We start from the raw sequence: 16,107 nt of genomic DNA on the forward strand, positions 1-16,107 counted from the left end.
AATGTTCATAGGTGGTGTGGATTATTTGACTCGTGGTTGGTTACTTAATTCCCTAGTAGTCGCACGCACCTTTGCCTATCCGCCCAAGGTCCATAGTTGAAGTCTGTTCCTTTCCCACAGACGATGTCTAATCCCCAGCATGGAGGCAAGTCTTGCAACTTCGCATCCTCTGAATTGGCTTCATCTTCAATACTTGTTCCTGTATCTTCTGGAACTAGGCCTTCAAAAGAATGGAGGACACAGATAAAGCACAGTGACAAAAGCTAACTATGATGAAATGATTAAACAAAATATGCCCATGTATTTTATAGTGAATCACTAGCACGATCTTTCCCAATTCTGTGAACAGGCTAACGAGTAGAGGTTGTTATCTGGCAAGGACTTAAAGTTTGCTGATAGGTTAAAATTTACAACTTTATAGAAGATCCAGCTGTCATGACTGTCAGGCTGATGTTCATCAATCTCATCAGCGGAACGACATACAGAATATGAAAATATTACAGGCCACCCTGAAATGGATTAAACGTGGAGCCAATCCATTTCATGTGCCAGCTATTTCCAGCCTCCAGAAGCAGATTACCTGGCTCGTCCATGTAGTAGTAGATGTCAACATCATTAGACTGCAAAACCACAAAGCCTTCTCCCATGAGCCGTGGAGGCCTACAGAATAAAGAAAATAGTATATTGCAACATCTCCAGTGTTAAAAACAGCACATTTAGACATTATAATTAACCACAAATTATATCACTAAATATCTCATTTGCAGCTGCCATTTTTTTATAGATTTTTGGCAGAGTGTTTATTAAGCGCTGTAATAAGGGTTCTTCGTCAGTTCAGAGGTTAGGGCCAATGCTGCTATTCATAGAAACCGGCTGCTGATCTGTCAGATTATGTTTGCATGATAAAGCACATTTTATCCCTGTCCTCAAAATGCCAATATCTATACCAAGGATTAATACAAATGTATTTATTTTGAGGTTAATATTTAGGTTAATCTCAGGCACACGACAAGACTTATTCACTAAACTTTCACCTGCGTGTGCGTTGAGTTGGTACGAATAGCCATGTAACTGTACATTGGAATGGCAATTTAAAAGAAATCTAACTAACTCAATACCCTTCTACATATACACACAAATAAACACGCATTTCTCAAAGAGCAATTAAACATGATAAATTCAGTTTTTTTTGAAGAGGTTGTCCTCCGTAAAAGCTGGCATGCTGCTTTAACGTCAAAACAGAGTATTGACAAAAAAAAGCATAGAACACTTCCTGCAGAGGAGTAAATAGCTGGGTGCTGGTTTTTTTTCCCCAATTCCAATACATAAATAAAAAAGTTATACGTTGAGCAAAGATGTTCTACAAAAATAATAAAGCAAGGACATAGCAACTGTAGTTTGATGCTCATCAGCTGGATTATAATAATTATATTAAATAAGCCATGTGCAAATTTCTTAACGTCATTAAGATAATAGTTTCCTGGCCTTTTCCACACCAATTTTTGGACAAACACAAGAAGCCACAGAAGAGGAAATCAGACAACAAAAGCACATACTGGAAAACAAGTGCCTGAACATGACGTGTTTTTCAGATAACCTAATTTCTTCACTGTGCCACCTAGACCTACTTTACAAACTTCTTTTCTTTGTCCTAAATTTTAGCCGCTTATGATTGGTCTAATTTTAGGATACTTTAAGGACCCAGGGAAATTGAGATAATAGAAAATTAATAAAGCAACATGTTCTCAAAACATTCCTTTTTTTTAAAAAAGAAGAAGGGAAACAGGCCTATACTCATCATTAAAGTATCAACAAATCAGAGATATGCATAGCATTTTTTACATTCGGAAACCAATTGAAAAATGTCTATTTCAGTGCCGACAAATTCTGCAATCTCAAAGCACCAAAAGAGTTAAAAGATGGCAGTGAGTTTCCCTCAAAAAATTGTATAAAATATAAAACCGAGGGGTATGCATATTTTCACGTTATAAAAAGTAAAAGTTGGCCTATGGTCTTAACTGACCTCCCCTGTAACATTAAAAAAGAAAGTCAGTACAATACCAGCCATAGCAGAGACACGGTTAATGAAGGCTACGAGAATGATGGATGCGGTTGAGGGTTGGGTGGGATAGGCTTTGTCTTACATTGGCCATGAAGCAGAACACACATTTTTTGTAGGATTAAGTGGTGTTACTATATAATGGGAATGAAAGTCAAGAATTAAGACATTTGAAAAAAAAGAAAACAAATAAACATGACCATGCAGCTCTTGGCGTCTTCTATACGACATGGCGGTTCATAGAATGCTCTGTGGTTATTGCAACCGTTGGTAAGAATGGCTAGTATAACCTAGAGAGCAGAACATTGTAGAAAGATCCTAACTAGAGAGGGTTTGAAGAAGTTGGGGAGAAAAAGCTATTGAAAACAAACATTCTTACTCGTCATTTTGCATGCCAACATATCTGGGACTGGGCACCAGCATGACGCGGACATTTTCCAGTTTGCCTTTCAAGATGTGCATGAACTGGTCCAGGTGACTTGAAGGCGGCTTGGTGGTATATGTGAGGAACGCATCGTCAAAATTCACACATAAGGTCTGAGGTTGGTAGTGATTTCCAAATGCCAAGCGTCCCTAAAAGTAAAGGAATATTTCAATTTTTTAATAAATTCTTCAGTCTTAAATGAGGCTCACGGAAGCGAATTATTGTGTGCTATTTTTTTCCTGACATGTTGGAACTCTACAAAAGGAGTGTGTACGTTAAGCTCCGATGCAGTTTAATATTTAGCAAAAAGGGTTTTACTTACCGTACTGATATTAACTTTTATAACAGGAATGAGAGAGCGCCATGATGATGAAGGATCGGGAGATTCGGTTTTGCTTTTGGTGCTACAAAACAACAAAGAAGAGACTTGAAAATCTTATGTGTATATCATGTATCCGGGAACAAGTAGAGACATAAGTTGTTTACAGAAGAAATTGGAATTTGTCTGAAGATATGTTGTACTGATTTATCCCACATTGGTCTTGAGCTTAATAAAGTAGTTTATACATGTGGATAATAGCGATTTTCAGATTTCATAGTATACATGGTATAAGCTGCGCGACATCACCCGTCCTAGAATTGTTTTGTTGCATCAGAAGGTGACTGTGACCACAGTGTATTTAGCAGAAACAACTTTCATTTTATAAAAAAAAACAAAAAACAACACTGCTGTTCTATTCAATTATACAATGCGTCATTCAAACAAGGACACACGGTATACTCCTTAAGGAGACGTGGTGCACATTTAATCTTAGCTGCTTCATTTCAGCACATAGGTCATGCCGTCCTGCTTTCAACAAAATGAAAGGTGTTCGCAAAACGCACTGGTAATTTAATTTGGATGCGTGACTACGAATAAACCTAAAACAAATAATACCTCTCCAGCTCAGACTGTGCCTTTTCTCTGCCATTCTCTCGAACCTTATCATCTTCTTTCCGAGGAGGAAATATTGTTGGATCCAAACCAAAAACTTCCTGGAGGTGTCCATAAAGGTCAGAGCGGTTGTAAACGTGGAACTCAAAATCATTTACAGTAATGTAAAGTCTGGTTTCTGCTTTTGGGTCTAAGGCAAACAAGAAAGCATAGACCAATTTAAATCACTGTACATACACACACCATAACCACAGCAAGACATTAGACACATACCTAGTGGTAGTGTATTAATACTGTTTGAATTACATATTGACTTATGATATAAAGCATTCAAAAATTTACAAACGGAGAAATAAATCATGAACACAGGTGCCGTTAACCCTACGCTCACCCCTTTAATATAATGCATGCTTTGGCTTGACAACTACAATGTCCCTGGTATCACAGCAGCTGGTGTAGATGTAACATGTCTGTAGATAGCATAGTACTAGAAGGAATCCCAATCAGTTGCACTGGTCCTCTGGTCCTGTGCCATGACCAACATTACAAGGAGTGTGCCAGCGCTAGAACATCGCTATCAGATGTATAAGAGCTTTACAAATCAATACTCACATTTGGGTTGTTATAACCACAAATTCATTAACAGATTGATAGAAATTATATTATGCAAATAGAATGAAGGCAAACAGATGCACCTCTTGAAAATACACCATAGACTTGTTCCAAAAAAACAGTCACAGAAAGAAGAGAATTAAAACACTTAATAGAGCAGAAGAAAAGAAAGTCAGGCTATTAATTAGGAGTATCAGCTCCAAGAGACTCTGATCAATTATACGCAGAAAATTAAAGCGCACCACAAGCCGCTGGGGACCCCCGTCAAGCTATGTAAGAAAGAAAAAGACAGAGGCTTCTTTCAAGACTTGATTCTCTTGGGTAAACATTAGGCCTCATTAAAAGAGTAATCCTAAATTATGTAAGACAAAACTGCCAGGTTACATTTCACTTGAAATATTTAGTGTTTAATAAATTAAAACAAAACGCTTATAAGCCAAAGAAGTGACATCAGAAATAACAACCATACGCCCATCTTTTCCTGGGTTTCATGGAGAGCAGTATTGCATTCAATGCTTCTATACAAACAATGCACAGCCACCGGACAGATGGGGTTTTTAAATTAATGTATTTATTAACACTTTCCCTAAAGTGCGTCTGACGATTACACCTACCCAGCTATCAAAAACACTCCATTATGGGACAAGGATGAGAAAACTAAAGTTATTTTTTTTTTTTTTTTATTTATTTATAAATTTTTAATAAATTTTTGTACATTATTACAGACAGTATTTCTTTCAGCTAAAAATAAAGAGTAAGGTTCTTCAACCTATACACACATGAAATTTCCGCACAAATGAGTAACATAGTGAAGATAATACATGTATGTAAACAGACTGTCAACATTCAAAACCTGGACGGCAACAACAACTGCCCTAGATAAAATAAACTGCCCTAGATTAAATAAACTAATGTTATTTAAAGAAAATTTATGAAAAGAATTATAATATACATTGCAACTTCATAACTTACTTTTTGAATTTTCTTTTTCTTTCTTGATTTAGTGCAACGGTGTTATTTCAGGAATATATCACAGTTTTACTAAAAACGTCCTAGTATTCACTACTCCCGGGGCATTATAAAGAGCCAGTCATAGTGAGCTTTATCTGCAGGAAACACTGAGCTGCCCTTGCAGAAAGCATACTTATTGTGGGGCGATAGCACTACACGGCCGGCTCAGTCCATCTAGCAGGAGAAAATTGCTGACCCATCATACTTCCACAATGAAGTCATTGAGCTAGAACACCCAATGTAACAGCAAAATCCCTTTAAATACAATAGAGTTAAAGGGACCTTGGGTCAAAATGAAGAAAGCATTCAGCTGCTTGTGTTCAACAGACCGGCGTGGACAAGACACACTCATTTATCCTGCATAGAATGCCAGATGCACGGGTTACTTTCTTCTATAGGTATCTATTTCTTTATTACCGTTTTTGCTCAAATGCTCTGAAAAAGACCTAGTCTTTTGAGGTTGTTTTATAATCCCACTTCAAACAGAGGTCGGACCACAACACTAAAATCTAGATCCCCTGCAGCACTGCAGGGGACCCGGATCCCCCTCTCTGGCAGCTGGTGGAGGTTTGTGCAATGCACGCAGACAACCTCCGCTGCTGCTGGGCGGCAATGGGAGCATTTTCTTGCCACTGATTGACAGCCTAATCAGCCAATCAGTGGCAGGAAAGTGCTATCAGTGAAATCAGTACGAGGACTTTACACATGCGCTCTGGGGTCTAAACAGACCAATGCATGCAATGTTCAGTGGGGACTAGGGGCGAGTACATTACATAAAGAGAGATGCATCTGGCCAAAAGCGACAAAAGCATTTGGGGGGGGTGCAGAATTCCCCTATGTATTTTAAAAAAACGGACCACATGAAAAGTTGAAGGGCCCACACTGCTATCATATGCATTCAAGTGCATATGGGAAACTGAAAATATTTCATTCTCCCCTAACATATACTTTCTGAAACAGATAGCCTACAACATAAAAGGACTATGTAAACAAGATATTAAAGGAACTAAAAAAAAAAACCTTAAAATCGTCACTATCACTCAGCTTCAGTAACTGCATCATAGGAAATGTGATACAAGAACTGTGAGAAATTGTGTTCACAGCTCTATTTTAAAGTCAAACTATAAAGTCTCGTCAACTTGCAAACTACACTGACTGGCAAAAATAAATATATCTCTGAGATTACGTTGATTCACAAAGGCAAGGCCATAAACTTGGGAGTGATAAAATGGCGAAAAAAAGTTTTTTGAAAAAGGTATTTAGTATTTTTACTTATATGGTGTTATGAGTAAACAGGACGCCACTTAATATGTGCAGACCCTGCTCAGAAAGCTTACAATTATTTACCTTATATCATTTACGGCCACAACGAGCACTCCGCATAGTGCTTTAACAAGTTCACATTTACAGGAAATAAACAAAACATCTTCAAGAAAAAACTGAAGGGCTAAAAATATTACTCCTTTTTCTTTCTATTCACCATCACCAGAATTTAGAAGAGGAAGCTGCACGATCTGTTATCAGTATATAATAAAATGACTGTTGGTGTATATAAATTCAATGTATATTCAATGTAATCAAGTTTAGAGGACATTAGCAAGAAGACAGATACATTTTTACATAACTTCTCCATAAACAGCACTAAAATCTTCAATTTACAAAGGCAAAACACCACTTAATCATGATTATGTTTTTAACGTTTAGCACGAGTTAGGTGGCAAGACTTTGACATTCAACGTTTTCTTTGTTCATTCTACTTATGTTTTTGTTCCCTATTTGTGTAATATAAAAAGGAGACGATGTTTTGCATTTATTTCCGCATGCCCTCTAGTTTTGTGGCTCCTGTCTGCCCTACTGCTTGTCCTGCTTGATACTCCCTAGTAGTAAGAAATGGTGCAGACTACTTTTGTTGTGAGACTTTGCCAATATCTTGTGTATTGGACATTGGTGAAAAGTATACCTCAACCTTGTCATTATGTTTTTCAACATCGTTTGAAAACAAAATAAAATTTCAAATAAAGTGATACACATAGAACGAGTAACTTCAATAAGCCTAAAGTTTCTGCTCTGATGGTGCTGAGCAAACAGTCCCGTCTTCCCTAATCCCTAAATCAATGAAATAAATCCTCAGCAAAGGTGCTGCAGACAAAAATCCATCCGTTATTATAAAAGAAGCGCTCTTTACTATAATACGTAACGTTACAAAGAGTAAATAACAGACTTAATTAGCACGAGCTCCTTCTCTCCCTGCGCGACATGTCTGGCACATCCACCTGCTTGGTCGTGAGACGTAGCTGTTGAAGTTTGTGCGGCGTGGTGCCTTCATGGAGAGAATGCCAGCGCAGACTTTAACAACAATGGCACACGGATGACATTCACAAAACTGGGTTCTTACTAAGTACACGTCCACACAATTATTATATGGTTATTATAACAACACAAAAACATAACATGTCCAGTTATAACAGTGTTGGGAAGAAGAACAATGCACAACAAGGTGCACCCATACAAATAGACTGAACGGGGGAAAAAAACAGCAACCTCTTAATTGTGTCCCTTTAACCTTTTACAAACAAACGGAAAGCTCTAGACCAGCCGTTTCATCTAAAGCAGGTCGTAAAACTATTTAAGCTCCTGTAATCCCTAATCGCATCTTGTTAAAACTTGTAAATTCTGTCCCGGTGCTTTAGCACAGAAAGCAATCATTAGTGAGATTCGTATTATTATAGTTAATTAGTCCTGTTTACACTACAGTCTCAGTACTCTCATTGACTAAAATGCCAAACAACCATGGATGGTATTCGTATATACGGACACTTCTTGTGCTATGACATTACACGGGACTCTTATATATATGACCCCGCAGTGCTTTTCATATTTCAGGCTGGATAAATGCTGGCCTGCGATTAAACTATCTACAAGTGGACCAAGTTGGATTTATATCTGGTCAGGGATAACACCATTGGGGCTCTCCCAGCAACCTATTACATCCAGTCAACTTGGTCCCTTTTGCCATCTCTTTCAATGGATGCACAGAAGGCTTCTGACCGCTTTGACCGAGCCTTTATTTGGCATCCTTACTAAATTTACTGAAGGAACTTGAGTCAAATGGGCTGCTGTCCTTCTCCTCTTTCAAATATTCGTGCCGAAACATTTATTAGCAGCAGCCTGATTGCTTCTCTTCTGTACTAGAAGTCAACAAGAACTCCCATTGACCTTGGGTTAAAAAAGCGAAAGGATCTACGTGAAATGGAGGAGTTTGCATTGTGTTTAGAGACGAGTATACTGGAATGTGATGTTTTTATGATGGAAAGTCTTATAGGTAAGTATACAACAAATTGGATAATACAGTTATGAGCGACTAATCTGTACTTTTATCATTCAGCGCCCTTTCCACTTTCCTCACCGCCTCAATTCCCAGGATGTCCCACATTGCTGACAAACCTGGTAGATGTCTACCTGACGACGAGCAATCAATATTGCTCTAGTCTGTTAAATGTTGTTTTGTTTTTTCTTCCACCACATATGTCTGGGCACACAGTGTACCTTACCTACGCAAAAAACGTAATAAACTGTGATTTAAAAAACAAACAATAAAAACACTTAAGCTTGAGGTCAACAAAAGGGTCTAGTGTGCATGGAACATTGCATGAACATAAATATTCCATGCTACCGTGAGAGCTGCCTTTGTTGTGGATGACAATGCCACGTATGCTCTCTATACAAAGCTCTGCTAACGATGGGAAATTAAACAAACCCTCTTTGTAACTCCCCCCAAAACGTGCCAGTTGTATTAAGTGCTCTGTTCTGGAAGTCTAACAATAGTATTGTATGCAGGTGCACTTAAGTTAATATGCACACGCACACACAAACGCTCACCATGTTGTTTCTGCTTCGGGTTGTACATTTTCCACCAACGGAAGATGATGAATCCATCTTGAATCCTGAAATTAAGACAGAATATTCGCGTCAGAATCAATTCACAGACTTGCAGACACATTTAAACTGCAATAACACGCGTTCACAGTTGCAGAACACGTAGCAACACGATTTGCGTGTTTTTGTAATAAATAAACTGGTGTTATCTCAAGAACATAACCTCTTTGGAACCTAACAGCAGAGATATGAGATGGGATCAAGCTAAGACGTGCCGAAGCAAACCAGAACTGGGCAGACGGCCTGCATAGCTGAGTACCCGGGACAGACAAGACATGAAACTAAAACAAGTGACCATAAATATTAACATTCTGCTCATCAACACAGGACATATTCATTCGCTCTTAAAATGTTACTAAGCTGAACTGGGTTTCTTTGTTTATTTTGTTTTATAATATAAAAATAAAAGTGAAACTATGAATGCAAGGGCCATCAATATACCTTATAGTCTCTTTCACTATGGTGGAGTGACATTTCGGGGAAAAAGTATATAAAAATATAACAATCTCTCATGACAATTAGAAGAAACAGACTTCAAGGAGCACTGGGTGACTGGCCAAACATTACTGACCATAAAACACAGTCTGAATGGTTTGCAATGCTTACTTTTCCATGAATCATCTCTAACAACTTGGGTGCCTACAGCCAAGTTTAACAAAACAAAAAAAAAAACGATAGCATTCTAGCAAACAAAAATGTAGGAGGCAAATATCTCATGCAGAGATTAAATGTAACTGCCAAGCTAAGATCACCATAAAGAAAGAAGACTGCAATACTAGTGTGTAAGAAAAACAAGTACTGTATATGGACCATAAAAGGTACAACAAAATAATAGAGAGAGAGGAAAATACAGCCACATATAACCCCATTTCGCAAAAAACATACCTAATGGACATGTCTTCTGTAATATAATAAATTTCACGCAGCATGATCTTTCCAGAGAGTACGGAGAACGAAAACGATCCTGAGAAAACAGAGACTCAAAACTTACTTTAACATTTATAGATTCAGATAATAGTTTCCACCAATATCATATATATATGTGGTGATATGGTTCATACATGCACAATCTGCACACATCCACAGCCTTCATAAATACACATTCACGGACATAGGGCAGGGCTGTAAAGGCCAGAATTGGAGGCTAGGGTTCTCACTTAAGGACAAATCCAGATGGGCCATGGGGCTGTTTTACACCTTTTATTATAAGGTGATTCGTACTTTCCTTTTGTTGTAGATAATAAATTATGGTAGCAATATCAGCTACTTCACATGGAAATAGAGGAGCGGCACAAAAAATCATAACGTGAAAACATCAGAGCAACCGGAGGACATGTTTGTTTAGCGTACAAAGATATGGAAAAATGTAGGCATGCCAAAAAAACACACCCTGAAGAACACACTTAGCCCTTAAACATACTTTGTTTCAAACACTCACCAATGTGTATGTATCCATGTTTAAACAATCTGTTCAGAACGAGCGTTAGAATGAGCCCAATGTTGCGAGAATTATAATACGTTAAATAAATGATCCATCCGCAGGACAAGATGGTAGCTGCAAAGAAACAACGAAAAGTTTTAGTGTGCCTTAAATGTTCTTCTTCTACAGCAAAAAATTTGATTAGCCGTTTTCTGCCTAAAAGTCTAATATACTAATTGTATTAAAGGAGCACCACGGCCGTCTTATGTACTTTAATGCATACGATAGCCGAGTGGTAATCCCAAACTGCGAAACACCTCCTGCCATGGAAGCATTCTTTGTGATGCTGCCTGTCCCAAAAATTACCTTTTTTATTACCGTATTTGCTCGATTATAAGACGACCCTGATTATAAGACGACCCCCCAAAATCTAAATATTAATTTAGGAAAAAAACAAAAAGCCTGAATATAAGACGACCCTATAGGAAAAAAGTTTTACTAGTAAATATTAATTCATGTAAACAATTTTTTCATATTTAATAAAAGCTATGATTGAGAAAAATATTTATTTTTTTATTTCCTTTTATTTGCCAACCTGTCCCCCCCCCAGTTATGCACATCTGCCCCCAAGGTTGCCACTCTGCCCCCAGAAATGCCTTAATACCCCTTTATTTGCCACTCTGCCCCATGATATGCCTTTTAACCCCCTATATGCCCCTGTGGCATATAGGGGGTTAAAAGGCATTTCTGGAGATATATATAGATATATATATATATATATATATATATATAACTGCTAACAGCAATCAAACTCCTATCAAGCCAAGGCAGCCAGTACATGCTGGAACCTGGGGATGATGGGAGTTTGAGTACAGCCTCCCTATGCCATGCTACCACCCCCCCTTACACATCCATGCCATCACACACACACTCATTCACAAACATTAAAATACTCATTCATTCCATTAATCACACATACACACACACGCTCAAACCCCCCACCCCCTTACCTGAACTGCAGATCTCCCACTCGCAGACTTCTGCAGGGGCCCGGCTGTGCGAGCAACTTCTCTGGCCCCGCCCCCAGAGGAAGGAGGGGGAGGCAGAATTATGTGACACTCTGCTAGCTTCCTGCTGCTAATAGAAGAGAGGCTGCTCGCGATCAAAGCACCGGTAAGCAGCCTGGCCCCAGCAGACATTTTTTTGAGGTCCAATTAGAAGACGACCTCGATTATAAGACGAGGGGTATTTTTCAGAGCATTTGCTCTGAAAAAAACCTCGTCTTATAATCGAGCAAATACGGTAATTGCCATGTTCACAAGATCCATCGTACTATACTATGCATTCTATTGCGCATTTCCTGTAATGAAACTATGATCATATCCCCCCCAAGGGATAAATCTGCAGAACTGGGAGTTCTTATCGACCTCATAAAGAAGTAGTTATGCCAAGAAAACCGCGCTGTGTGCATTCCTGTAAAGCTTTTCTCTTAGAGAAAACATTAATAGCACGTTAAGCAGATCTGCCATTTTCTTCCCCTGAAGGTTTAGTTATATAAAGGAAAACAAAAAAAAACTTTTAGGCAACCTTTTCAATTTCTATGGCAACAATCTATGCATGCTTTTGTGTCATGTGAAAATTTAAGCGTTCCCAGCCTAAATTACAAATTTTTTTTTCATTATTAAAGTTACCGTATATTGTTGAGAATATAGACAGTCTCTAAATTAGAATTATCGTAATTATTCAAATTATGCTTCCAATGCTGTACCTATAAAAGTTTGAATACAACCATTTCACACGTTGCTTCTTAAAAACAAAAAAAACAAAAAAAAAATGATTTTATTCATAAATAATTGGTGACATTATATCTCTTCCTGCACTTCACATATTTATTACAGAACAATGGTATCAAGGATAGCCATAATACAGTTTGTTTTTTCCTCTGCATGGTCCACTCCACGGGTCATCCCTAAATATGGAACGCAAGGTTGTTTCATGTAAACATTTCTCTTGTAAATATAGTTAAAATACTAGTTTCCTAGTTTATATAATAAATAAATAAAAAAAAGCTCTGATAAAATCATTCGCACAACGTAGGGATAGAATCCAAAATAGGAGCTAGTGATCTAAGGCTGGAGAAATCCCAGCAGTGACTTTGTGGCGGAGTACATAGACGGCTCGCGTTATTCTCAGATGTCCTCGCAGCCCCTGCCGCTCCTTCTGCATCTGATGCATTAGTGCTCCTGTCTCCACGGTGTATATTTAACTTTCAGATCTTGTTAGGAAGTGATGAGGTCTGATGTAGCCATGCATGGCTTAGTTGTAAAGCTCTTATTTTTGGCTACATGAGTTTGATAAACTTGCAAAACATATATGCCGGAAGTTAGAATAATACCAAACAGTAACAAGGCAAACTACAAATGTAACCATGTCATCCGCAGAAGGAACAAGTTCCAGTTTATTTACTGGCTAACTGATTGCAAGCTTTGAATATTTCTTAGAAGAGACCAATGTAGTCTCAAAAGCTTGCAATCGAATGCAATATAGACAGGCAACAAAGATACCATCTTTACCTAATGTGGTCTCTCCACTCTACAACTCTATGGGTAAGCCATGACAGCCACAAAGAGTAACACACCGTGCTTCTTGCTAGCAGCGGTACAATGGATAGACCCAAACCAATTAATAAAACCCCTCTTCTTAAGACTGGCACAATAGCCATTCCGACAGGTTTCTCGTGTTGTCGGCAAAGAAAGGTTACCGTGGACATCAGCTCTGCACTCAGACTCTCTGGGGGGAAAGTTACTGGAAGTTTAATCCCGGGGCATACTCGCAGACGTGGTGCTCCTGACAAGACCTGCTTCATTCACAGAATTTATGTTGTCAGGAACCAGATGCTAAGCAACTCAATTCAATGATGACCTCTGCTCAAAACCGGATTCTTCTCACGGATAGCTCCTTAAGCCGCTAAAGATGTCGAAGAGCCTTAAGACACAGAAAGCAAAACACTTACCCACAAGCAACCATACAACATTGGAGTTGTGTTCAGTGAGGTATCCATCTAAATCTTCGAAGCTCGGCACAATGCTTTCATTCTTCTTGTGTTCCATTATGAGCTGTGGTTTTAGTCAGGGCCTGTAACACAGAACGCAAAGTACTTAGAGCACTGTCTATCGACCTTGGTGTTATGGTACAAACCGCGAAACGCTTGTAATACATTCAGATGTAACCACAAAATCTACTTAAATATTTATTAGCCCACAACCCTATTTTTACAATAATATCCCCCATACAGGTTAAAAAAAAAAAAAACCGAATACACCGTATACAGAACAAAAATTATGTTCTACTGGACAACCGGTCATCCACGCAGAAGAACGTGGATTACAAGCTTTGTGAGATGGAAAATAACATTTGGAGCTTAATTAAATTATGTCATTATAGTAAATTATATAGGTCAGAGAAGAAATTGTCTTCTCCATTTCCATGAGAGATAATTTAAGTCATGAACGCTCAGGCCTTTTTCTCATAATATTCCACAGTTACGTCAATATAATTAAGGGAAGCAAAACGGGCACTAAGCAAAACAGTGACTGGGTTCAATCCTCAGGTCTTCCAAATCATCCAAATCACATAAATGCCTATAATATGCAAAAATACTACAGGCATACGCCAATTTAAGAACACTCTTGAGTAAGGACATAGTTGCAGCACAACCATTCCCGTTTGCGTACCCTCGCTTTGTGAGCACAGACACGTAACAGCACGACGCCAGCACGTCAGTTCTCCTTTTGAGCATCTTTTGAGGGTCTCGTGTTTTGTGGTGGAAATGACCCAAGGGTCACTGTGCATGTACATGGAGGGGGGAACATTTGCACCCCACTGGTGCAAACAAAAAAGTGTGATTGAAAAGAAGAAACGTATAATAGTTGGCACCAGCCATTAGCTGGCATTATAAAAAGTTACCCAACAACTAACCAAAAGGCCAGGGCTGGTAGGAAGCGGTCACGCCTTGTTAAAAAGTGTGCAAGGGTGAAGCGCCAAGAGGCGAACAGAGAAGCGGGAAGACCTGGAAGCAAGCCGCTTTACAGCAGGTGGACTTCTTTCTCCACATCGCGTTAACTCCAAGGACTGCAAGTTTACGTAGTCGTGGAAGCGGAGAATGTTGGTTTTACAATGCCATTAGCCTAGGAGTGCAGAAACGCTCCAGTACAAGGCAAGAGTCCATCTATTTCCGTTGTATTCTAACATCCTACACGATTAATCGGCACTGAAGAACTGGAACAGTTCCCTCATCGAGCTATTTAAAGGGAAAGGACCCCATTCATCTAGTTTATTTTCACTTGGTGCTCAACACTCTTGTGGGCTATTGGCCTCTCTTGGTTTTTGTACTTGTTATAAATGGTAGCTGAAAAATAAAAAAATTGGCTCTGGTAGTTTGATAGCCAGGCAGCCTCAAATTACTTTATGGTCACAATTAAGAAGAAAAGTAGTAACAAAAAACACTATATTTAATCATTTTACGAGGCCATTCACATGGGTATTAAATGAGAACTGCTGTATTGGTCTTTTGACCTTTCGCATGACATTAAAACAACAAGAACATTTTTTTAATAGAAACAGGAAACAGAAACGCAGTGAAAACAACAGCAACCAAACTGTCGAATGTTTTGCTCGTTACATACAAAAAAAATAACCATATTTGTGAAACAGCTTCTTGATTGACGGCCCAAAACCGCTCCAAGACTGGTGGACACACTATTAGAGGGAGAATGTTTTCCCAGAATTGTAGGTAATTTACGATAAAAAATTTTTGCTCAGATTAGTGATCAGGCACAATCACACGGAGAGATATTAATAGCAGAACTAATAACAAATGACAAACAGAACCAGATTTTTATTTCAACTACATGAAAACACATCCCTTTATTGAGTTAGAATAAAGACTAGAGCACTTATTATTTCTATTAAGGCATGTTTTCAGAGAAAGAGAGTTACTCAGGTACTTTCTATTGATTTAGGTTTACATGAAAATTAAGTGTGCAAACAGGTTAAAGGATAAGAAAATAGCAACTAATGCAAAAATGGGAACATAATCTAAGGTGCTCCACAACAAAGAATTTACGGGCGGCCAATTAATGTAAATAAAAGACATCATACATGATGCATTTAGTCAGGAGATGCAATAAAAGTAAAACTAGGTCATGGATATACAAACACCTAACATTAATTCTGGTAATTTAAGAATGAGGCTGAATGTGGGCGCCAGCCCATTTGCACGTGTCTACTGTATCACACTCTAAAGGTACAATGACATAAGCCTTACGTTCAGCTTTCACCGAAACTAATAATTTATCATCTTCATGTAGTTTAATAAAGGCTAAGGAGGCACTTCTTCGCACAATACAAAAAAAACTGAACTTTGTTACTTTCTAAACAGTTTTGCAGTTTTAGTTCATATGGACAAACTTAGTCTGAGACAAATCTAGTGCCTGAAGCTCGCTATCTACCAATTACAAGTTTAAAGCCTAAAGTCAGTACAATGCCTGTTATACTGCTGCCTTATCACCTATCAATCAGACTCATATAAAGTGATGCCTGCTGCAACTTCATGTCTGAGAGAATAATCTAAAGAGAAAATTACCTTCTGCCAACAAAGACCTCATTCTACATGTGGGGAACGCGCCTCGCTATATCTGATCTCTCCACGG

At 38.4% G+C, this 16,107-nt stretch overlaps 1 protein-coding gene across 1 annotated transcript in view; it reads right to left on the reverse strand.

Annotated features, from left to right (window-relative positions):
* BLTP1 (bridge-like lipid transfer protein family member 1) overlaps nucleotides 1-16,107 on the reverse strand; it is a 90,855-nt gene that overhangs the window by 65,579 nt on the left and 9,169 nt on the right. The window contains exons 2-10 of the mRNA XM_053461413.1: nucleotides 13,410-13,531; nucleotides 10,415-10,531; nucleotides 9,862-9,940; nucleotides 8,920-8,984; nucleotides 3,421-3,607; nucleotides 2,806-2,887; nucleotides 2,439-2,632; nucleotides 581-660; nucleotides 70-220 (exon numbers count right to left, since the gene is read on the reverse strand). Coding sequence (XP_053317388.1) covers nucleotides 70-220; nucleotides 581-660; nucleotides 2,439-2,632; nucleotides 2,806-2,887; nucleotides 3,421-3,607; nucleotides 8,920-8,984; nucleotides 9,862-9,940; nucleotides 10,415-10,531; nucleotides 13,410-13,506 — 1,052 coding nt within the window. The 5' untranslated portion in view covers nucleotides 13,507-13,531. The remainder of the gene's footprint in view (nucleotides 1-69; nucleotides 221-580; nucleotides 661-2,438; nucleotides 2,633-2,805; nucleotides 2,888-3,420; nucleotides 3,608-8,919; nucleotides 8,985-9,861; nucleotides 9,941-10,414; nucleotides 10,532-13,409; nucleotides 13,532-16,107) is intronic.

This window comes from Spea bombifrons, chromosome 1 (genome assembly GCF_027358695.1).
Source record: "Spea bombifrons isolate aSpeBom1 chromosome 1, aSpeBom1.2.pri, whole genome shotgun sequence".
Taxonomy (NCBI): domain Eukaryota; kingdom Metazoa; phylum Chordata; class Amphibia; order Anura; family Pelobatidae; genus Spea; species Spea bombifrons.